Below are 25,840 nucleotides of genomic sequence, written 5' to 3'. Positions count from 1 at the left end.
GCCGTCATCTGGCAGAAGTTGCAGCCCATCGTCATGCCATCGCCGACCGAGGAGACTTGGCTGCAGGTCGCAGCTGGCTTTCAGTCTGTGGCCAATTTCCCAAACTGCATAGGTGCAGTTGACAGAAAACATGTGAGAGTGCTGAAGCCACCACGATCAGGATCACGCTTCTTTAATTATTAGAAGTATTTCTCAGTGGTTCTGATGGCGGTGGCTGATGCACATTACAAATTTGTTGTCATCGACGTTGGTGCCTATGGTAGTACTGGGGATTCTCGGGTGTTGCGATCATCTCAGATCGGAATGCAAATTCTTCAAGGTGGCGGAACGCTTCCACCCCCAAGACCTTTGCCGGGTTCCACACTTCCAGTGCCCTTTGTGATGGTATCGGATGAGGCGTTTCCCTTAAAGATCAACCTGCTGCGCCCATACCCACGAAGGACACTGGATGACCGGCGGAGGATTTTTAATTATCGGCTGAGCCGTGCACGAAGATATGTGGAATGCACCTTTGGGATCCTGTGTAGTCAGTGGCGGATCTTTCACACTGCCATCCAGTTAGAGACTGACACTGTTGACACTGTAATTAATGCGTGCTGTGTACTCCACAACTACTTTCGAGAATACAGAAAAGAGGTAGATGAGGAGTCACAGCTGTCTGAATTAGTTGCAGTTGAAACCTCGGGTCAGGGAAGGCTTTCAAACTCGGGTGTGCGTGTGCGAGAAACATTCACTGACTACTTCATGAGTCCTGAAGGTGCCGTGCACTGGCAATACTCCAGTGTCAGTGTTGAGCAGCCTGAACAGCTGAGAAGAAATGATAAGTAATCCCAAGCAAGCAAGTAGCGTGCTGATAAAAACTTTTGGACAAAATGCTAAAAATTAATAAATTTTTTGGCTGGTCAACAATAAATCGGGTCTCTGCGAACATCTATTCTTTACACACCACCATTACCCACTACACTCAATTTTCACAACATATCTACTATTATTTGTTAAAACTTTTAACATATAGCCCATGGTGCGCTACTTTCCAAAAGGTAACATACCAAATATCACTACAGTACACAAAGGAGGCAGTTGTTTGGGGTGTCACAGCAGCACATTGGTTGGTTGAGCTGGGAGCTCCAATAGTGGTGAAGAGGCAGCGTGTAGTGAGCAGTGTTTATCTGTTTCTGTTTTGTACATTGATTACAGTGTGTTTAGTCTTTGGCACCAAAAAATATTCACACACACACTGAGTCTTGAAACTGTTTTTTTTTATATAAACAGTATCTAAATTGTGAAAAACACATATAAAAACACTGTATGAAACATACTTCAACAGAACGACAAACATTGTCGGAATAAATTTTACCCTGTCAACAGGACAGGCAAGGTGTCTGGTGGCTACGGAGGTTTTTTGACCAGACAACTTGGCTGGTATCTAAAGTGTCGAAAGCACATATAAAAACACTGTATGAAACATACTTAAAATGAACGACAAACATTGTCGGAATAAATTTTATCCTGTCAACAGGACAGGCAAGTTGTCTGGTGGCAACGGGGTTTTTTTGACCAGACAACTTGGTCGGTGATTAACCAAACCTCAAAATTGATGATAGTCTGGATCATAGCTATACGATGGATATAAGTTTTGAGACAACACCTGACTCATTGGAGAGTTTCCATGTTGACCACTACTTTGTGATGAATTTTGGTGGCCAAAAACAAATGAATCAGGATGGTCAGGACGTAAGGATGGCACCTGACCAAACCGCTGCGAAGCAGTTGATGCAGGTGGTGGTGGAGGCACACAGCGGGGATTAAAAAGGTTCATAATCCCACTGATTATGTCATTTGCCGGTGGTAGATTTGATGGTGTGTCAACAGACATTATAAGTACATTTACAGCAGACATTATAAGATTCCGTCAGTCCCGTGGCATGGACCTCAGGCGGCTGGCTATGTTTAAACCAAAAGTGTCTATGTCATCCTGATGTCTTACATTATCAATAAGACTGAGGGTTCGGCTAGTGAGTTCAATTGCACTCAGTCTCAGTTGTTGTCCCTTTTTTTGTTGCCGCCCTAGTCGATGCCACGGAACGGCCAGAACCTGCCCACATCCAAGTGCGCCTTGACACACCACCAGCTGAGCTACTGGTAGTGACAGGTGCAGGAGCAGCAGACGCCAAAGTCCCGTCAGAGGACACACTGGTGTCCAATAAAGAATCACAACCAGCTGCTTCAGCTGCCATGGAGGATATCACTGAAGAGGGCCTGTCATCCTGAGGAGCTGGAGAGGAAGACATGTCAAAGTCCTGGACCTCCTCGGCCAGACCAGTTTCCGGGCTTTTCTGTCCAGGGGCTGTTGACGGGCCGGAACTTATATTTCCATCCATTCTGTTGAAGGAAGAAACACAAAATTATACCAAAACTAAAAAGTCAAAGTTTATAACTAGGTAAAAATAAAATATATATAATATGTAAAAAGCTGAACTCGGGTATGACATGAGATTTTATGGAAATTTTTTTGAGCTTAAAGTCCACCTCTCGGCTTATAAAAAAGTGATCTAACATAGTTTGCAGCATATGGGGACATAGTCTATGGCCTAGCATATTGGGGAATAATCTATGGAGCATGTTATGGAGCCATAACAAGGATCATTACATGGGGCATATTATTATCTTTACCATCTTATGGGGCCATTTTTAAACTTTGTGCTGAAATATATGGCCTATTTTTGGTATGGAGCATGTTATGTTCACCTCTTGAAGTGTATGTTGCGTTATATGTGGATCCAGAATTAATATTGATATGCAATATGCTTAATAATAAAATTATTAAACATCATCACATCTCACAAACATAACAGCATACTATCCCGAATATCAAACAATGTCCAGTCGTCATCCAATTATCGTGACGTTAGCCAGACACTACCCCAGTAATCAAAGCGCTAATTACCTCTGCACATTCCTGCTGGTTAAAATGAACTGCAGCTGATCAGCATATGGAACCTTCTTTCTAGGAGGTGAACTTCCACTTGGTGTCTTCATTGACTTGACCAGCCTGTCCGTTATTGAGCGCCATCGATTTTTCACATCATCCACTGCAATAAAATCAAAGAAAAACATTAATGTGTTTTCACAAATTACAGGCCAAATTTTAAATAGAACTCATAACACAAACTTACTAATCTGTTTTTGTCCCGCTCTTGGAAGGTCCGGCCACCGCGGATATATTTCGGTGACAATTGCTGGCCAAGCATCCCTTTTATTGTAGGATCCCTTGTATGCCGCACTGGCACGGTCCCACACTTCAGGATGTTTCTCTATCTAAAAAATGAATAATCCATGTTAATAACTGTTATTTAAAAAGAATTTAAAAACAAAAAGTCTGTTTTGTCTCTATAATTTGGTCAACACATGTAGAGATATATCCACACTGAAACTCACACACCAAACCAATGTCGATATGTTTGAATCCTGCTAGACCTTCACCCAAAAAACCAAAAGCAACCCTATACGGCTCTTTCAACATAATGTCCGTCACCACTCGAACCACGTGTAACCATTTGAACGCAAATGAGCTGGGATTCAGAGCAAGAAGCATGTTTCAATTCTCATCTTATGTCACTATACGTGAAGCCTTGGGCTATCCCTTTTTCCTCACATTATAACCAACCGTCCTCGACATGAACCTAGGCCTAACACAATGCCAAACCCCACACCCTCTTCATGTCCCCTGGCCTAACAAGGCATACGCCAAGGGTAAACCTTGGCCTACGCTTTCCCTAACACCACCCCAATTCCTAGTCCTAAACATAACCATCAACATTATAATAGGCCTAACAATATACATAACCCTATGCACATGCCTAAGGCTATTTTCACACTAGCGCCTTGTATCGCTGGGGTTCATGCGCAATAGAATATATAATAATGCTGCATACGCTCTTCCATTTTGGGTTCTAGATGCATGAGTTTATGCCATTCTATAGCCATGTTCATGCATGCTATTTCAAAAGCAGAAGTACACATGGCCATCCATGCTACTGCGTGTATTTGGCGCATAAAGGCGCATTTGTTTTGTTTATCACAGGTCACATGGAGGAAAAATAATACAGGACTATGGGATGGCGGATATGTATATGGACACGGGACTATGGGATGGAGGATGTGTGATGGGTATATGGGCACGGGACTATGAGATGGCGGATATGTATGATGGGTATATGGGCACGGGACTATAGGATGGAGGATGTGTGATGGGTATATGGGCATGGGACTATGGGATGGAGGATATGTATGATGGGTATATGGGCATGGGACTATGGGATGGTGGATATGTATGATGGGTATATGGGCATGGGACTATGGGATGGCGGATATGTATGATGGGTATATGGGGATGGTACTATGGGATGGAGGATATGTATGATGGGTATATGGGGATGGTACTATGGGATGGAGGATGTGTGATGGGTATATGGGCATGGGACTATGGGATGGTGGATATGTATGATGGGTATATGGGGATGGTACTATGGGATGGAGGATATGTATGATGGGTATATGGGGATGGTACTATGGGATGGAGGATGTGTAATGGGTATATGGGCACGGGACTATGGGATGGAGGATGTGTAATGGGTATATGGGCATGGGACTGTGGGATGGTGGATATGTATGATGGGTATATGGGCACGGGACTATGGGATGGTGGATATGTATGATGGGTATATGGGGATGGTACTATGGGATGGAGGATATGTATGATGGGTATATGGGCATGGGACTATGGGATGGCGGATATGTATGATGGTTATATGGGCACAGGACTATGGGATGGCGGATATGTATGATGGGTATATGGGCATGGGACTATGGGATGGCGGATATGTATGATGGTTATATGGGCATGGGACTATGGGATGGAGGATATGTATGATGGGTATATGGGCATGGGACTATGGGATGGAGAATATGTATGATGGGTATATGGGCACTGGACTATGGGATGGAGGATATGTATGATGGGTATATGGGCATGGGACTATGGGATGGCGGATATGTATGATGGTTACATGGGCACAGGACTATGGGATGGAGGATATGTATGATGGATATATGGGCATGGGACTATGGGATGGCGGATATGTATGATGGGTATATGGGCACGGGACTATGGGATGGAGGATATGTATGATGGGTATATGGGCACTGGACTATGGGATGGAGGATATGTATGATGGGTATATGGGCATGGGACTATGGGATGGAGGATGTGTGATGGGTATATGGTCATGGGACTATGGGATGGAGGATATGTATGATGGTTATATGGGCACGGGACTATGGGATGGAGGATGTGTGATGGGTATATGGGCACTGGACTATGGGATGGAGGATATGTATGATGGTTATATGGGCACTGGACTATGGGATGGAGGATATGTATGATGGGTATATGGGCATGGGACTATGGGATGGCGGATATGTATGATGGGTATATGGGCACGGGACTATGGGATGGAGGATATGTATGATGGGTATATGGGCACTGGACTATGGGATGGAGGATATGTATGATGGGTATATGGGCATGGGACTATGGGATGGAGGATGTGTGATGGGTATATGGTCATGGGACTATGGGATGGAGGATATGTATGATGGTTATATGGACACGGGACTATGGGATGGAGGATGTGTGATGGGTATATGGGCACTGGACTATGGGATGGCGGATATGTATGATGGTTATATGGGCACTGGACTATGGGATGGAGGATATGTATGATGGGTATATGGGCACGGGACTATGGGATGGAGGGTGTGTGATGGGTATATGGGCACTGGACTATGGGATGGAGGATATGTATGACGGGTATATGGGCATGGGACTATGGGATGTCGGATATGTATGATGGGTATATGGGCATGGGACTATGGGATGGAGGATGTGTGATGGGTATATGGACACGGGACTATGGGATGGAGGATGTGTATGATGGGTATATGGGCACGGGACTATGGGATGGTGGATATGTATATGGGCACGGGACTATGGGATGGAGGATATGTATTATGGGTATATGGACACGGGACTATGGGATGGAGGATATGTATGATGGATATATGGGCATGGGACTATGAGATGAAGGATGTGTGATGGGTATATGGGCACTCGACTATGGGATGGCGAATATGTATGATGGGTATATGGGCATGGGACTATGGGATGAAGAATATGTATGATGGTTATATGGGCATGGGACTATGGGATGGAAGATGTGTGATGGGTATATGGGCACTCGACTATGGGATGGAGGATATGTATGATGGGTATATGGGCACGGGCCTATGGGATCGTGGATATGTATGATGGGTATATGGGCATGGGACTATGGGATGGAGGATATGTATGATGGGTATATGGGCACGGGCCTATGGGATCGTGGATATGTATGATGGGTATATGGGCACGGGACTATGGGATGGAGGATAATTATAATTTGCTATAACTAACCACAGTTAGTTACTATGCCCAGGCAGCGCCGGGCTCTTCAGCTAGTTTTATATATTATTCGTTTTTATTTTTTTTATTTAGAAGTTTGGGTGTCAATTTCTGTAAATAATCTGGAAAAAAAATGGCGTGGGCTCCCGCGCAATTTTTTCCACCAGAGAGGGAAAGCAGGTGAGTGACAGCAGATTTATATAGCCTAATAAGGGACCATTTTTTTTGGCCCCTCCCCAGCTAAAAAAATCTGCCCCCAGACACCCCATAAATGGCACATCTGTGAGATGCGCCTTTTATGGAACTTAACCCTCTCTCATCCCACAGCCATCGTGCAATGGCATATGGGGTAATAAGGAGTTAATGTCACATTGCAATTGGAATGTGACATTAAGCCGGGTTAATAACAGATAGGCGTCAATCAGCCGCCGATCCATTGTTAACCATATATCTTGAAAGGGTTAAAAAAATAAACAGACATTATTTTGAAATGTTTTTATTTAAATAAATACAACTTGTTTTTGACCATGTTTTATTGAACGCCCAATCCAAGATTTGAAGGGTTTAAAAAAAAAAAAATCCACCTCCATTGCTGATCTGAGATCTGCACAGGAGTGTGAGAAATTTTCCCACGCTCCTGAGTTCATCTCAGGACAACATGTTAGTCCGCGCATGCGCAGACCGGACCACCCGCGTAGCGCGAGCTGACTTCGGGTGAAGTCGGTAAACAATGAACTGGGGAGCTTTACGGCCCCATTCATTGTAGCGGCGTCGGGAGTTTAGAGCGGCCACATGTTATGTGGCTGCTCTAAACTTTAGATCTTCGTGGGACACTCATTTTTATGGGATTCTGCGGAGGGTAGGTATTTTTTGTGGTTTGTTTTTTTATATTTTTATTTAGGTTGAGCATGGTCTTCGGGGAATTAGCAGAATAGGTGAGTACGGGTTTTTTATTTTAATTTTTTTTAGGTGGCGACGTCGGGGACAAGTAATTATTATTTTTTTCCACAGGTAACCACTGGCCACCAATGAAAAAAAATTATTGGACACTTAAAAGAAAAAAAAAAAAAAAGGAAATTTTAAGGAAAGGCTGTTGGGGGAAAAAGTGATATATGTGGAAGAGGGGGGGAAGCGGGAATTAAAAAGGCACATTTTAGTGGGGGCCCAAAACTCATATTGGCGGGGGGAATGGGGCAAAAAAAAAATTTTTTTATTCACAGCAGGAACAGCTCAATGGGAATACTGCTCCCATCGCACTGAGCCTGCTGGCACTACTGTATGGGAACAGACATAGGCCGATGGGCCTAGTAGTCCTATCGGCCTATGCCAGATAGCAGCAGTAGACACAGACGCCCCATACACCACATCCACGCCATATACACCACACACAGACACCACGCACACACACTCACCACGCTTATCATGAAGGGGACATCTAGCTCCATCCTGTCTACCACTCCATGCCTGTAGCACCAGCCATGATACAGGAAGAAGGAAAGGATTGGGATGTCCTTCTTCCTGTATGGGATGGTCCTTGCATGGCATGATGGGGCATGATGGGAAGGGCTACATGTCATTTCCTGGCCGCATGCGGTATTTACCGTGAGAAATATGCCGAATGTATTAAAAAATGCGGTTTACATGCGATCCCATACAACCCTATGGAGCCGGAATTGCCGCTGATCCGCAAAATTAATGAGCATGCTGTGGTTTTTTCCGCGGTAAGATTCCGCCGCGGAAAAAAACGCAGCATTAGCACAGCAGAGCGGAATCCCAAAGGCTTGCATGGGATGCTTATTTTTAGTGATTTTGCGGCAGAAACGCGCGTGAAATAACGCCGCGGAAACGCAAAAAAAACGGATCGTGTGAACATACCCTTACACTCAACAGTACAAAAGGTACTGCATCAACCCAAGTATTTCCTTTGTCCAATAACATCTTGGCAATTCTGGATTTTATTGTTCTATTCATCCTTTCCACAATACCAGCAGACTGTGGATGGTAGGGTACATGAAACTGTTGTCGTACCCCTAGAATAGCACAAACGGCTTGCATGATTTTTCCTGTAAAGTGACTTCCTCGATCGGAGGTGATCATTCTTGGGATCCCCCAAGTGCAAAAGACATGATTCACTAATGCTCTAGCTGTAGACAAAGCATCATCTTTCCTGACAGGTAAAATTTCAACCCACTTAGAAAAAACATCTACTACAACCAATGCATACCTGAGACCATTTTTACCTGATGGTAACGGTCCAATGTAGTCGATTTGTAACGTAGACCATGGACCATCTGCAGGTGCGATTCAGAGTAGTGGTGGTTTCTGTCCTTTTGGTCTTGGATTAATTTGGGCACAAATGAGACATGATTGAACAATACTTTGCACTGTCTCTTCCATCTTTTCCCAGTAAAATTTCTCTCTGAGAATGCCTAATAATAATAATAATAATAATCTTTATTTATATAGCGCCAACATATTCCGCAGCGCTTTACAGTTGAACAGTTTCAAACACAACAATTTCTGTTGGCCCAAATGACCCAAACTTTCATGATTATATTTTGTGAACTCAACCAGTAGATGTCTTGGGACAACAGGACGCAACTCCCCGTTTAAGTCATGACACAAAACCCCGTTTTCACAAACAAAGGGAGGTTTTGGATCAACCCGGGAAGCAACAAGAGATGAGTCTTTTTCTTGTTCTTCCGCAAAAGAAGGGATATGCGTGTCTGTTCTTTGAACTGCTGAAACCTCGAGAGGTTCAGGTTCAAACACCTCTTCTCCTGTCAGGGCTGCCTCTTTGGCTAGCATATCTGCGGTTGCATTTCCAACAGATAATTCATAATCAGATGTTTTATGGGCCGGAACCTTGACAATAGCAAAACCATTAGGGTTTTTTGATGCTATCCTGAAAATTGTCTTCAGTGTGTCACTGTGAACAAGAGTCTTATTAGATGAATCTACATAACCTCTTTTTTCCCAAACTGACAAGTAATCTGTCAGTGATCTAACAACATAAGAGCTATCACTGTAGATCGCAATGGGACACTGATCATCTGCTTCATTCAGCTGTAGTACCATTTTTACTGCTTCTAGCTCTGCTCTTTGAGCTGAAAAATGACTCGGTAATTTGTGCTTCACAACCTGTCCTCTTTTGGGATAAAAAATGGCATATCCTGAATAATAGTGCCCATCTGAATAGAAATTGACTGTAAAGTACACACCTACCAGGTGTCTTGCACAGGTCTCAAAACTTCTTTCAACAGGTGAGAGAAGCTTAGAAAAATAGCCCAAAATTCTCCACTCTTCTCCCTGCAACTGTAACAGCACAGCAGACACTGATGCCTCTGATGTGTGCACTTGCAAAGCAAATGGAGCCGAAGGATCTACTGTGGACAAAGCAGGTGCATTTTGTAAATTAATTTTTAATTGTTCAAATGAGGTTTGCTGTTCATCACCCCAAGGACCAAAGTAATCACTGTTTTCACCTTTCAAAAGATCATATAAAGGTCTGGCCTTGTCTGCAAAATTCTCAATGAAATCCCATGAATAGTTCATAAGACCTAAGAAATGTCTCAATGCCTTGTGTGATGTCGGAATTGGTAGGGAAGCAATTGCCTCAATCCTTTCCTGCAGTGGCTGCCTTTTTCCTGGACTCAACAACACTCCTAAAAATCTGACCTCAGTCTGCATCAATTGATTCTGGAGGCAATTTATACTGACGCTGTGGTGGAGGATCTCATCCTTCCACATTTACCACCACATTTTCATTGTACCCACCTCATTCCTGAACTGAGCCCAAAGAGAAGGAAAAAGCTGTACAATTTCTGTCAATACCTCATCACCATCAGTTTCAGGCCACAAATGGTCTGATGACACCACATCATTTAAGCAAATACTTCCACCATGGCTATAATCATTAGGGTCAATGACTACCGGTTTACAACCATTGGAATCTTTCCAGATCACTTGATTTCCTAGATCAACTACCCATCTGAATTTCTGCATAAAATCTGTGCCAAGTATATTTTCAGAATCACGACAATACCAAATGTCAATTTCTGTTTTGAAAGAACTAGGTATTTCCAAAATCACATTGGGAACTAAGGTTGCTTTAGTTCCACCCTTTCCACTAAAACCGACGATTGTACAAACTGGTGAATCTGGGTTTAGCTTCAAATCAAGATTAGTAACACTTAACTGAGCTCCTGTGTCAATGAGGAATACAACATTCTGTCCTGCTAAACTTCCTTTGTTAAATGGTCTTCCACAGTCATCCAATGTAACTCAAGTCACAAATTCCAATGGATGTGGTACAGGAATAGTCTGTGATTGTCAGAAAGATGAAGGAGATGGGAGAAGACCAGTGTCCCTCTTAAAAGACCTTGGAATTCTATCCCTTGACTCTGTTTCCTTCACTGTCATCTCTCTGATCTGTCTGATTAATGGTGCATATGGTGACTGTGTTTGTCTGTTGGCAGTATGAGCAGGTGCAGAAGATTGTAATGGAGGTGCGGAAGGTGTGGTGTATGATTTTGGCATGAGTCCGTTTTCCTTTCCAAGCTTACCTGTTCCTTGTGTACCTATCTCTGATTCTGTTCTGAAAAATTTCCTGCACTGCCACTTCAAATGTCCAGGTATACCACAAAAATAACAATGGATATTGTTCCTTTGTGTAGTATTTTTACCTCTATGCTCAATGTGATCCCTGTTCTTGGAGAATACTGTGGATCTAGGTTTCAGCTGACTGGCTTCTTTCTCATGAACTACAGCTATTTTAGCCTTGACCTGGTTTTGTTTCATGGATCTCCTTATTCTGTCTATAAAAACTGTTGCTTCTTGCAATGATGGCTGAGTGTTAGCCAATTGCACTGAGGCAGGATCCAAGTACTTGAACTTTTTTACAAAAAATTTGATCATGGATGCCGGCTCTTCGTGAGGCCCGAGATCCATTACCATTCGGTAGGCCTGTTCAAATTTTACCAAAAAAGAGAATGGATCATTGGAAATATTTGTTTGTAAATTCCCTAAAATATCAACTGTAGGCATGTCTTCTCCAGTTGTAAACAATACCAATTGTCTAAGTCTGTCTTCTTTTGTACTATGTGTCATTTCATGATCATCATTTAGTCTGGGTGTGGTCAGTAATCTTTTTCCCATATGTGAAGGTAGCCATACTTTGAATATCTTATTCTTTTGCTCATCATTAAGATTGAATTTGTCTGTGTTTGATTAAAAAATGTCTGCATTATAAAAGGCGTCCATCTTATCGTTGTAATTTGGAATGTCTTTTACAATTTTCATTAGCTGATCGTGTATTTTCAGATTAATGCGTGCTGCTCTGTCATGTAATTTTTTCCGTTGTAATTCTACTGCCTCTAATTCCTCTACTGAAGCATCTGGATCTTGTGTGTCTGGTACAAATGATGAGGCAGCAGCACTGTCCTCCTGTTTACCTGTTGATCTTGTGTTAACTGAAATCTTTTTTATATCTTGTCGTAATTTGGACAATAACTCTGTCCTGGTATCAATCTGATCCTCCAATTGTTCTATGTGTTCTGACAATATCAAACAATTTGGACAATCAAAATAATCCTCGTCAGACTCTTGTGTGTCACCTGGTGTGTCAGTGTGATCAGTTTCCTGTGTGACAATGCATGTTTTATAAGTGTTGGGTTCAGTTTTCTCAAAGACTAGGCTATTATACACGTGGACCAGCTGCATGACATTTTGAAGCTTTCTTTGTAATTTCCTTACTGGGAAAAAACGCTTGTCAATTTTAACATTTTCTGCTTCACATTGATTATACAAACTAGACCATAATTGTGCGTCTGTATAACTATGATCAAACTTAAACTCTATGTTACTTTTCTTAAAATAATCATGTATAAAATCCATTTTCTCACCTATGGAGCTTTGATCCAATGGATGGTCCTCTGTGTCCTTATGCAATCCTCAGATCTCCGTCTGGATGGGATGCTTGCAGCTCTGTACGATCCTCACTCGTCTACTTTAGGTTCAGTCTGATCCTTGTGCCGTGAAATAGTGGAATTCCTGAGGAGGCTTGTACAATAGGTGTTTTTAGCAGAGTTCTAGTTCTCCCCCTTGTACAACCGATGATGGAATGCCAGCCAAAGTTAGCACAAAAGGTCAGCCTGGCCAAGGCTCGCCAAAATGAAGAAAAATATAACTCCCATTCTCACTTTTGAGTAAGAGCTCGGTGAGGATAAAAATGAAAAGCAATGTTGAATTGTGGATAAAATAAATCTTGTTTAATTGTTCATTCAAAAAATTATTACAAAAATGAAGAAAAGTAAGTTCATAGCACACAAAATATAAATGTTACTTTAAAAGAAGAAAAAGAAGCATTTTGGTTCTTACATATGGTCTTGAGCAGCTGTTCTGTGTGTGTGTTCGAGAATCTCAAGGGATATGAGATCTGACTGAACAAGAGTTAGGTCGGCTTATATACTATTTTGACCTTTAAACTACAACCACATATGGTGGCTTTCCTCTATGTTCATAACTTCTTCCATATTAAGTGAACCCTAGTTATTTTACAATATGCATATAGTTATTAATGCATTTACCTTAGCCAGAGTAACTTAAACCTAAAACCTGCAATCTTTAGAACCATACATAACCTCTAAATAGTCACATATTGACAATTCTAACAAGTGACCTATACGTCTGACACGCAGGAACAAATGTATGAGCAAAAGAACTCAGAATAGCTCAGTCACTCTCTAAGCTAAACAGAGCTTGTTAGCAGGACTAGACTCTGCATACGCTACGTAGTCAATATATTTTTTTATTATAGAAATACTGATATTTTACAACAGTCAGCCATTGTCTGGTCAGGGAAGTCTCGTGGGCAAGGTGGAGGAAGAAGAGGAAGAGGAGGAGGATGATGGGGATGATTATTTTGGGCAGGAGGATGCTTTTCAGGGGACAAGAGAAAATGTTGGCGTGGCAAGGTCAGGTACAGGGTTTGTGCGTGACTGGAGGGATGTTGATTTGCCAGAAAGTGCTCCTCCTCCCAGCAATCGCAGTGCATCATTGACACCTGGAACATTGGCCCACATGTCTGATTATGCCTCGCAGATCCTAAAAAGGGACCTCCGCATTGCCAAAATGATGAACGATGACGACTACTGGTTGCCCAGCATCCTGGATCCATGCTATAAAGGCAAATTCCAAAACATCATGCCACAGGAGAACCTAGAGCTAATAATGGCTAAAAAACAAGCAACTATGGTAAACCGTTTGTTTGAGGCATTCCCAGCACACAGCGGCGGTGATGTTTTTCCAACGAGCCGTAGGGGGCAACATGGAAGAGGTGTTCGTGGTGCACACAGCCGAAGTGGCGTTGGACACAGGGGTTTAATGACCATGTTGTGGACTGATTTTTCAAGTACTGCTCACACGACTGGTAATACAGCATCGATGGAAAGTGACAGGAGACAGCAGTTGTCAACTATGGTAACAAACTACTTCTCCTCCCATATCGATGTTCTCCCTCACCGGTCATTCCCCTTTGACTATTGGGCCAGTAAACTTGACACCTGGCCTGAATTGGCACAATATGCCTTACAGGAGCTCGCTTGCCCTGCTGCTAGTGTGTTATCTGAGCGAGTCTTCAGTGCTGCTGGATCAATCCCGACAGAAAAAAGGACCCGTCTGTCGACCCAAAATGTTGATGATCTAACCTTCATTAAAATGAACCATGCATGGGTTTCAAAGGATTTTGACCCACCTTCCCCTGCCAGAAAAATGGCTTGCTTTTGTCCTCCTCTTCTGCGGACTTCTCCAATTACTCCATTTGCAGCTGCTGAATGTCCAACATCAACATATGCCAATTTTTCCACCTCCCTAACTGGGCTGCCTCCTCCCACACGGTCGGGGTCACCACCTGGCACATGCACCCGTGCGAGTGCCGTTGCCCTGGACAGGTGGGTGGGAACACTCTTTGGCAATGGCACTGGCACAAGGTCCCTCATAGTAGAATCAAGTGTCTCTGACGGTGGGGTTGCACACCCGCCGTCAGACACACCGGCGTACTATGAGGGGCCCTGCGCCAGTGCCGTCGCCAATGAATGGGCCCCCCCTGCTTGCTCAGGATCACAGCACTTGCAAAGTTGAAATACTTACCTCTCCCTGCTCCACTGCGGTGACGTCTTCCGCGTTTCCTGACAGTGACATTCTGGTCAGAGAGCGCGATGACATCACGTCTGTACGCCCTCTGCCTAAACAGTCCAAGTGCAGTGAGATGGAAAATGGGGACGACGAGGAGTCCAGACTAGTACAGGGATTCCCTAGCGAGGAGACTTATTTAATTGTTTTCAATGTTGGAACAGCTATTTTTGGGGAGCACTATACGCTGGAGAATGATAGATGGGGCCCACCATACACTGGAGCATTCCAAAGGTGGACATCAGACACTGGAGCAGCATTTACAGGGCCCATTATGCACTGGAGCATTAGAAATGGGGCCCATTATATATGGAGCATTATTTGGGCCCATAACACAGTGGAGCTTCATCCATGGGGCCCATCATATACTGTAGCATTATGTGGAGCTCATCATATACTGTTTCAAACATTATATGGGACCAATGATTCTGTATGGAGAAATATATGGGCCTCATTACTCTGTACAGCGCACTATGCGGTGGACATAATACTGTACGGAGTTATATACTGTCCGTTTTTGGAGCTATTGGAGAATTTAAAATGGATATCAGTCATGAGATGTAAGAAGTGAAGTATTTTTCATTGTACTATACCGCTATTTCTCTGCCATATTAGAGGATCATGAATTGTGGCATGTGTTAAAGGAGCCAATTGACACTCTTTGGCCCTGGGCCCATGAAAATCTGGAGCCAGCCCTACCCCCCCCACACAACTTTAGCCAAATAACCCCCAGTGTTCAATGCCTAACTATTATTATAAAGTAAATTAAGGTTGACAAGCTTAAGTAATAAGAATTGATGTTTTTGGCATTAAAATGGGCACTGTAGGTGTGTTTCCTGTCCTCCACTCCCTGCCGACCTTGGTTCCCCATTGACTTGCATTGGGTTTCGTGTTTCAGTCGGCCTTCGACTTTTTGCAATAATCGGCCGATTTCGTTCGACCCGACTTTTGAGAAAGTCGGGTTTCATGAAACCTGACTCTACCCGAAAAAAGGCAAAGTCGCTCATCCCTACTTACTACCATATGACACCATTATTTACTCTCACGATGCCCTGCAGCTACTCCTATTAACCTTTGTGTATGCCAACCATACCTGCTAATGGCTCTGATGTCATTTTATGTCTCCATTCTGGCTAGAGCTCCCATAAGGTCATCTCACTAGCTGCAAAGTTAGTTAGTGAAAGTTTTTCTAAGATGGCAGCTCAGTCCGACATGGCTGTTCAATGTATTTATAATAATAATAAATTATATTTCTATATCGCTGACATATTCCGCAGAACTTTACATTTCAGAGGGGACTTGTACAGACAATAGACATTACAGCATAACAATAATCAAATAGACCATTACAAATACCAAGAGGAATGAGGGCCCTGCTCGCAAGCTTATAATCTATGAGGAAAAGAAAAAAGGTAGACACGAAAGGTGGGTGGTAACAGTTGCCCTGATTGAATGGACCAGCCATAATGTTAAGTGTGTAACAGTACAGACACAGAGGGCTAATGGATGCATAAAGCATGTGGGAACATGATGCGGGGAACCTGGTTATGGTAAAACTTTTGGCTGTGCCACACAGGGATAGATTAGGTTAATGTGTTGAGGCAATAGGCCAGTCTGAATAAATGCGTTTTCAGGGCACGCTTAAAATTGTGGGGATTGGGGACTAATCGTATTGACCTGGGAAGTGCATTCCAAAGAATTGGCGCAGCACGTGTAAAGTCTTGGAGACGGGAGTGGGAGGTTCTGATTATTGAGGATGCTAACATCAGGTCATCAGCAGAACGGAGGGCACGGGTAGGGTGGTATACTGAAACAAGGGAGGAGATGTAGGGTAGTGCTGAGCCATGGAGGGCTTTGTGGGTGAGGGTAATAAGTTTATACTGAATTCTGGAGAGAATGGGTAGCCAGTGTAATGACTGGCACAAGGTAGAGGCATCGGTGTAACGATTGGTGAGGAATATGATCCTGGCTGCAGCATTCAAGACAGATTGGAGAGAGGAGAGTTTGGTAAGAGGGAGACCGATTAGAAGGGAGTTACAATAGTCGAGACGAGAATGAATAAGAGAAACAGTAAGAGTTTTTGCAGAGTCAAAAATAAGAAAAGGTTGAATTCTAGAAATGTTTTTGAGGTGCAGATGACAAGAGTGAGCCAGTGATCGAATGTAGGGGGCAAAGGAAAGCTTGGAGTCAAGTATGGCACCAAGACAGCGAGCATGTTGCTGGGGAGTAATAGTGGAACCACACACAGAAATGGCAATGTCGGGTATAGGTACATTAGTAGAGGGAGGAAACACAAGGAGTTCAGTCTTTGACAGGTTCAGTTTCAGATATAGTGAGGACATGATGTAAGACACAGCGTTTAGACAATCGCCGGTGTTTTCTAGAAAGGCGGGCGTGATGTCAAGAGAAGAAGCATATAATTGGGTGTCATCAGCATAGAGATGGTACTGGAAACCAAATCTACTGATTGTTTGACCAATAGGGGCAGTGTATAAGGAGAAGAGGAGGGGGCCTAGAACCGATCCTTGAGGAACCCCAACAGTAAGGGGAAGGCGAGAGGAGGATGAACCGGCAAAAGATACAGTAAAGGAGCAGTCAGAGAGATAGGAGGAGAACCAGGAGAGAACGGTGTTCTTGAGGCCAATGGAACGGAGCATAGTGAGGAGGAGCTGATGATCCACAGTGTCAAATGCTGCAGAGAGATCCAAGAGAATTAGCATGGAGTAATGACCATTTCATTTAGCTGTTAGTAGATCACTAGAGACTTTAGTGAGGGCAGTTTCAGTAGAGTGTAAAGAGCGGAAACCGGATTGGAGAGGGTCGAGAAGAGAGTTATCAAAGAGATATATTTAGTACTGATCATTCTCGTACAATGAATGTTTTTATTGTAACATGGCCAATCATGAGGAATGACAAGGGGTTGTCCTAGTAGTGGTCAACACCTTTAAGAAGATACAATTTTTAGTTAAAATATTTCCAACATTTTGAACATGAAAAAAGCTTCTCCCCGTATGACTTCCCTGATGTTTATTAAGAGTTGATTTCGGTAGAAAACATTTCCCACATTAAGAACATGAAAAAGGTTTCTCCCCTGTGTGAGTTTTTTGGTGACTAAGAAGAGATGATTTCCTCACAAAACATTTCCCACATTCTGAAGAGGAGAAAGGATTCTCCCCCGCGTGAGTTCTTTGATGCTTAAACAAATCTGATTTCCAGTTAAAACACTTCTCGCATTCTGAACAGGAAAAAGGCTTCTCCCCTGTGTGGGTTCTTTGGTGCTTAACCAAATCTGATTTCTTTGTAAAACATTTCTCACATTCTGAACAGGAAAAAGGCTTCTCTCCTGTGTGCGTTCTTTGGTGCTTAATCAAATTTGATTTCTGGGTAAAGCATTTCCTGCATTCTGAACAGGAAAAAGGCTTCTCCCCTGTGTGAGTTCTTTGGTGCTTAACCAAATCTGAGTTTTTTGTAAAACATTTCCAACATTCTAAACAGGAAAAAGGCTTCTCGCCTGTGTGAGTTCTATGGTGAGTAACAATATGTGATTTATGTGCAATACATTTCCCACATTCTGAACAGGAAAAAGGCTTCTCACCTGTGTGAGTTATTTGGTGCTTAACCAAATCTGATTTCTTTGTAAAACATTTCCCACATTCTGAACAGGAAAAAGGCTTCTCCCTTGTGTGAGTTCTTTGGTGCTTAAACAAATCTGATTTCTGGATAAAACATTTCCCACATTCTGAACAGGAAAAAGGCTTCTCCCCTGTGTGAGTTCTATGGTGCTTAACCAAATCTGATTTCTGGCTAAAACATTTCCAACATTCTGAACAGGAAAAAGGCTTCTCCCCTGTGTGAGTTTTCTGGTGTGCAACAAAATTAGATTTCTTGTTAAAACATTTCCCACATTCTGAACATGAAAAAGGTTTCTCCCCTGTGTGAGTTTTTTGGTGACTAAGAAGAGATGATTTCCTCACAAAATGTTTCCCACATTCTAAATAGGAAAAAGGTTTCTCCCCTGTGTGAGTTCTTTGGTGCTTAAACAAATATGATTTCCAGTTAAAACATTTCCCACATTCTGAACAGGAAAAAGGTTTCTCCCCTGTGTGAGTTCTTTGGTGCCTAACCAAATCTGATTTCCAGTTAAAACATTTCCCACATTCTGAACAGGAAAAAGGCTTCTCCCCTGTGTGAGTTCTATGGTGATTAACCAAATCTGATTTCTGGTTAAAACATTTCCCACATTCTGAACAGGAAAAAGGTTTCTCCCCTGTGTGAGTTCTTTGGTGCCTAACCAAATCTGATTTCCAGTTAAAACATTTCCCACATTCTGAACAGGAAAAAGGCTTCTCCCCTGTGTGAGTTCTATGGTGATTAACCAAATCTGATTTCTGGTTAAAACATTTCCCACATTCTGAACAGGAAAAAGGTTTCTCCCCTGTGTGAGTTCTTTGGTGCTTAAGCAAATCTGATTTCTTTGTACAACATTTCCCACATTGTGAACAGGAAAATCTATTCTCTGTTATGTGAATTTTTTCATGTTTAAGAAAAGTCTTTTCAAGAAAACTATTTCCATATTCTGAATCTGAAAATGGCTCCTTTCCTTTAGAATCAATTAATTTTTTAAAGCTTGTATTGTGACTTTGATTTTCCTTAGTAGTTGGTAATGAACCAAAAGATGGGACCTGTTTCACAGGATCAGATGACAGATCTTTGCTATGAAGGGATGATGGTATATGTGGAGTAACGGCATTAACTTCAATTGTATCCTGTGAGATCTCAAGATCATCAGATTTAAAAATTGAAGATGTCAGCGTTCCCTCTGATCTCCAGGTACAGTCATCTGCTAAAAATAAAACCAATTAATAATTTTGAATAAAATATCCTAAAATTTTATACTTTTGGACATTTCTACTTAAGCTGTCCATAAAAAAATACAAGCTTTTTAAAAATATTTAAGTTTTCACCAAGACAATGAGAGTTCACAGTCTAATCGAAAGCCTCATAGCATGAACCAGCGCATCATGGTGTTCAATGGTTTGTTCATTCTGCCTCCCAAACATGGAACAAAAAGCCAACAATGTTATATATGTGAAAATTATACCAATAAAACTTCTACTCATCTCACGGAAACACAAGACACCACTAAGGTCCATCATCTGACAGAGGAAAACCAAAAGGTTTCCACAATATTTGTGGCTCAAAAGCTCTTGAAAAGCAACATGGCTTCCATAAACCAATCCAGCAATATCCGCTCTCCCAAAGTCAAATATTCACTCTCTTCTGAGCCTTGTAGTGCGCCCAAACCATATTTAGCATCCATATATTTGGCATTACTATAGTGAGATGAACCCACTTAATTTACGGTGTGTGTTTCCTGGAGCACAATCTGGGCATTATGTGTTGGATAATAAAATGACAAATGTGCAATTTTCATGTTGCAACATCCAGTGCGAGCTAATTTCCGGAAAGTGTCACTACTCCCATAGAATAATTCACTGAGGGTTATATTTTCCATAATGGAGCCACTTTATGGGGATTTCTACTGCTTTAGTTTCCTGTAATTTTGTTATATTAGGGCATCTGCAGATGGTGTGTCCCCTCTCCACTGGAATCTGCTCCTGCGATGTTTGGTTCCATCACCAAGCAGCGCCTTATTTATTGTGCAGACGTTGCTGGTAATAGAAGAGACATCGAAACCAGAAGCTCTGGGTGGCGCTGGCTCTGTCCAGCCGCTAAGATTAGGGTGCCTGAGACCAGTAGTTTCATCCAGCCTGGCAGTATGGGTTTGTGTGCTGTCCAGCAATCTGGTAGCAATCTGCTACCTGCTTAAGCCAATTAGAAAGCACCAAACCCTCCTAAAGCTTGAAGCCTATTCTCGGAATCTGCCAGATACAGCCTTGTTCTCCTCTGATTCAGTCCTCTGTGCTCAGCTGGTGTATTTGTTTCCTGGTGTAATCCCAGCCCGCTTACTGACTACACTTGTGTCTTCTGATTTTCTACTTTCTCTGCCCTCCTGGTTATGGCCAACTACCTGACTATTCTTCTTGCCATCTCACTCCATAGAGTAGCAGGTAACACCATGGCCCAAGCCTAGGGGTCTCTGTGTAAGTCCAGATCCATGTAGAGGGGTTAAAGGATGATGAGCAAGGCAATCACTGGGATCTGGAAAATAGAGTAGATAGAGCCAAGCCTTCTCGTGGTGGCCATCTTTTCATCTGCCAGGTGATCACTAACAGTGCTCCCAATACATCGTGTCTGCAAACTATTCCATCAAGATCTGTGTACGAATAGCTAAATGGCGCTCCTTCCTTTCTTAACCCTACCATGTGCCCAGAAAGTAGTGTACAACCATATATAGGGGATTGTTGGATTGAAGAGACATTGGGAAATAATTTGTAAGGTCCATTTGTTTCCTATTATCCTGGTGAAAACTCTCTGGGTAATTAGAGTATGGGGCTCGGTGGCTCTTGGCAATCTAAACTATCGTAAGGGCCAATATTTTCTGTCAGATGAGTTTCAAGAAGAAAGATTAGATATTCATAGAGAACTTTTTATAATAGTGCAGAGGTGATGTGTCTTAAATTTAGATCTCAGGCATATGGCAGAGGTAATGGAGACCTTATTTTAAAGGCTACCAGGTAGTTGCAGACTCACATAAGTGAGGCAGGCCGATCCCACCATCATCAAACTGCCATACAAAATGAACCTGTACAAAAAGAGCTAAAATAAAAAACATGTTACCGTATTTTATGGATTATAATACATTCCGGATTATAAGACGCACCCCAAATTTTGAGGAGAAAAATAGGAATTTTTTTTTTAATAACATGGTGGTGCTTCTTATAATCCATGCGTCTTATTGCTGTGGTGAAGTGGGGTCATAGTGTCGCTGCTGGAGGAGGCAGGAGTGGGGTGCTGCTGCTGTCGCTGCCCGGGGTTGCCACCATTGCTGCTGCCCGGGGTGTCCGCCGCTGTGGGGGGACTCTGTCAACATTTCGTGAAATGCCAGAGCCCTCACATGTCCTGTGCGGTGGACTCTGTAAACATGGCCACCGGGGGGCAGCGCATGCACAGATGGAGATCTCTGTATCAAGATCTCGGGATATTAGATTTCAGCCCTGAATTACATCTCAGGACTCTAGGAAGCCAACAGCATCATTACCCTCCACTTTCTCTTACAGGCCCATCATAAGATTTTTCTTCAAGTGATTTTCTAACCTGTCAGCACATTCTACGTACGCTGTCATTTGGCTTTATAGTTTACAGATCTGGGCAGGTAACGGTTAGCGTCTCCTAATCCCAGGGGGTAGGTGGATCCTCCAGGTTGGAAGTTCTATAGAAAAGGGCTTTCAATGCCCAAAGTCATTTGAACAGTTTTGAGTGGAGGAGAATGTTGTGGTCTAGAGGCAAAATGGTGATCATGGTAATATGGCCGGACTACACCACCGATAAAGCAGCCACAGCCGGTGACTGAGAGGAATCTGTGACTTCTCTGCATTCAGTGGTTACTACTCACCTGGGTAGTCATATGTGGGAATCTCCTCTTTACACCGCTCATCATCTCTCACATATGTCTCTGTAGTATTAATATGGGTCAGATCTTCACCCTGAAACAAATATTGTAAAAGTCACAGACAGATGGAGAAGTCCCATCTATGATCAGCTCTAATCCTGCCATCTCCACTGTTCTCATTACACAAGTTGTTGGAATATGTTTGGTGCAAAAACTCATTTATGTCTATGAGTGTTTAGTTGCTAAATTTGTAAACTATTTATAAAGCTTAAAAAAAACTCACAGAGGCTCACACAGGGGGAGCATGTGACTGTATTTCCTGTTTTCCTGCTGTGTCTGTGTATGAGAGAAGCAGCCTGCTGTAGATGCTGCACAGATAGAGAAACACAAATGATTTATCCCTGATCTATTAAGCTTATCATACAGTTAGGTCCATATATATTTGGACAGAGACAACATTTTTCTAATTTTGGTTCTAAACATTACCACAATGAATTTTAAACAAAACAATTCAGATGCAGTTGAAGTTCAGACTTTCAGCTTTCATTTGAGGGTATCCACATTAAAATTGGATGAAGGGTTTAGGAGTTTCAGCTCCTTAACATGTGCCACCCTGTTTTTAAAGGGACCAAAAGTAATTGGACAATTGACTCCAAGGCTATTTCATGGACAGGTGTGGGCAATCCCTTCGTTATGTCATTCTCAATTAAGCAGATAAAAGGCCTGGAGTTGATTTGAGGTGTGGTGCTTGCATTTGGAAGGTTTTGCTGTTAAGGAAACATGCCGTCAAAGGAGCTCTCCATGCAGGTGAAACAAGCCATCCTTAAGCTGCAAAAACAGAAAAAAAACCATCTGAGAAATTGCTACAACATTAGGAGTGGCAAAATCTACAGTTTGGTACATCCTGAGAAAGAAAGAAAGCACTGGTGAACTCATCAATGCAAAAAGACCTGGGTGCCCACGGAAGACAACAGTGGTGGATGATCGCAGAATAATCTCCATGGTGAAGAGAAATCCCTTCACAACAGCCAACCAAGTGAACAACACTCTCTAGGAGGCAGGCGTATCAATATCCAAATCTACCATAAAGAGAAGACTGCATGAAAGTAAACACAGAGGGGTCACTGCACGGTGCAAGCCACTCATAAGCATCCAAAATAAAAAGGCTAGACTGGACTTTGCTAAAAAAAAATCTAAAAAAGCCAGCACAGTTCTGGAAGAACATTCTTTGGACAGATGAAACCAAGATCAACCTCTACCAGAATGATGGAAAGAGAAAAGTATGGCGAAGGCGTGGTACAGCTCAAGATCCAAAGCATACCACATCATCTGTAAAAAACACGGCGGAGGCAGTGTGATGGCTTGGGCATGCATGGCTGCCAGTGGCACTGGGTCACTGGTGTTTATTGATGATGTGACACAGGACAGAAGGATTGATATATTGGCCAGAGGGGGGTTATAAATACAAAGAATGACATATTTCTGAGAGTTAATCATTGCGTGCACAAACAAAATCGTCCCTCGGGGTCTCTCCGGGCCTCCCTGACCTCCCACCGAACATTCTTATGGATTAACAGAGAAACTCCCCTTGAGTAGCTGGTGTGAAAAGCATGTATGAACCATTGCACCCACGGTTTCTGTACCCACCGAACTGTTTCTCTAGTCAGGTGTGTCACTACCAAGGCCACAATGTGAGGACAGTAATGTCTGATCTGTGAGAACACCTTAATTTTCTTTTGAGGGGTTTTTATGCCTCTTACATTCCAGGTCATACAAATCAGCTTAGAACCTATTCCCGTCTATCTGTATATGATGCATAATGGTGCCCGATCCCAGTGCATAGACCCCACACAGATAACAGAATTTGGCGTCAGCTGCGGCCTCTATCTAAACAACTATAAAAATTAAAACTTTTGAAAAAGAAAAAGCAAAACAGGAACCTAGTAACATAGACGTACAGTCTTACGCCCCCATCAAAAAATGAACAAGGGGATACCATCACTGAATCCAACGTCCGGTATAGCTGGAATTTGGGAACTCGCCGGGAGAGCTCCAATTAGACCATTAATTGAGAAAATCTGATGTAACAACCGTCACATTAGGATTCCTTCGCCGGGAATCCCCCATGGGACCGTATCCACTCAGTTGCCTCCAATGGATCCGCAAAAAACACGGAGGAACCCTCATGGACAACTCGGAGCCGGGCCGGATACATCATCGAATACACAACGTTCCTGTTTCTCAGTTGCTTCTTGACCTCGAAGAGCTGTGCCCGCTGCCTCTGCAGCTCCACGGAGAAATCCGGAAAGATGGAAACAACAGCATTGTTGAATTTAATAGGACTTTTCAGGCGTGCAAGACGCAAAATGGTATCTCTGTCCTTGCAGTTAAGCTGGCGTGCCAGGAATGATCGAGGCGGGGCCCCCGGAGGCAGGGGTCTTGTAGGGACCCTGTGGGCTCTTTCAACGGTGAACATTGAGGAGAATTCATCCCCCAGGGAGGTCTTAAGCCAATCCTCCAGAAATTGCTCAGGATGTTGACCTTCCGAGTGCTCAGGCAGCCCAACAATACGGATATTATTCCGGCGCGTTCTGTTTTCTAAATCATCCGCCTTCTGCTTCCAGGCATTTATGGAGCCCGCCACCTTCGTTAATTTAGCCTCCATAGGTGTAATGGTGTCTTCCACCCTGGACATCCTCGTCTCCACCTCCGTAATGCGTCCTTTCATGGCCTGCATATCCTGACGGAGTCTCCCCACCTCCGTATAAATATCCTCAATTTTCTCCGTCAGGGATGTCCTGGTCAATGAGATAGCCTGCATCAACTGCTCAGATGCTTGTTTAAGGGTCAATTCTTCCTGTTCCATCTCCTCCTCACCCCCAGAATGGCGATTTTTGCACTGAACTTGAGAGGATGTGCTCCTATTATGCCGCGCACTTTTAGCGGGGTCAGGTCTTGCAAACTCCTTTTATCTTTCCGCCGCCGCTCCCGACCCTTTAAGTCGGCTCATGATTGTCTGCAGTGCTTCCAATGAAATAAATGAGGCGCGCGATCCAGGTATTATCCACTACACAGAGGGATCACAGCGGGCTGGTAACAGTTAAGTATAGATCAGGCTACAGGGGGATGCCTGAAGGATTGCAAGGACGGTAGCCAGGCACAGTCCAGATGACCTTTATGGCCCGGGGAGGGAGGGGGGGTCCCGCAGTGGCAGCTGCAGTGGGGGAGGGCGCACAGAGCCTCCCTTAATGATGGTGCCAGCCGGCACAGTGAACGGATAGGAGAAGAGAGATATCACACGGGGCCCGTTTTTCCAGGGCACTCACCGTGCACTCCCCCAGATTGTCCGCTGTTTTTCTTCTCTGCCCGGCGGCGGTGCAGCAGTGGGAAGCCGGCGCTGCAGCTCTCAGCAGCTGAGCTGCGCACCCAAGATGGCCGACGCCTCAAGGGGGAACCAGCCGCCCGCCCCTATCTCCTCCGTCGCCCGCTCCCAGAAGCCATCTCCCGACCTGCCATGGAGTGCCCAGGGGGTCCCAGCGTCCAAGGAGGATCCAGTCAGCAGCAGGTGAGCTGTTAGGAAAGGGTCTAGGGACCAGGATCAGTCAGGATTCTGCGGAGCTCTCCTCACCAGCTTC

At 43.5% G+C, this 25,840-nt stretch overlaps 1 protein-coding gene across 1 annotated transcript; it reads right to left on the bottom strand.

Annotated features, from left to right (window-relative positions):
* Window positions 1-1,238: 1,238 nt before the first annotated feature.
* On the bottom strand, window positions 1,239-24,332 carry LOC141077994 (uncharacterized). Its single transcript, XM_073564785.1, has 7 exons — window positions 24,303-24,332; window positions 22,209-22,299; window positions 12,406-19,532; window positions 8,743-8,931; window positions 3,177-3,318; window positions 2,948-3,092; window positions 1,239-2,382 (listed from the first exon to the last, which is right to left on the bottom strand). The coding sequence occupies exons 1-3, from the start codon at window positions 24,330-24,332 to the stop codon at window positions 17,758-17,760; spliced, it is 1,896 nt and encodes a 631-aa protein (XP_073420886.1). The 3' UTR covers window positions 1,239-2,382; window positions 2,948-3,092; window positions 3,177-3,318; window positions 8,743-8,931; window positions 12,406-17,757.
* Window positions 24,333-25,840: the final 1,508 nt, after the last annotated feature.

The sequence above is a fragment of the Dendrobates tinctorius genome, unplaced genomic scaffold, assembly GCF_039654945.1.
Source record: "Dendrobates tinctorius isolate UK_male_01 unplaced genomic scaffold, ASM3965494v1 ptg000489l, whole genome shotgun sequence".
Classification (NCBI taxonomy): Eukaryota; Metazoa; Chordata; class Amphibia; order Anura; family Dendrobatidae; genus Dendrobates; species Dendrobates tinctorius.
The sequence above is the reverse complement of the archived record's forward strand: the minus strand, read 5'-3'. Positions and strand labels throughout refer to the sequence as shown.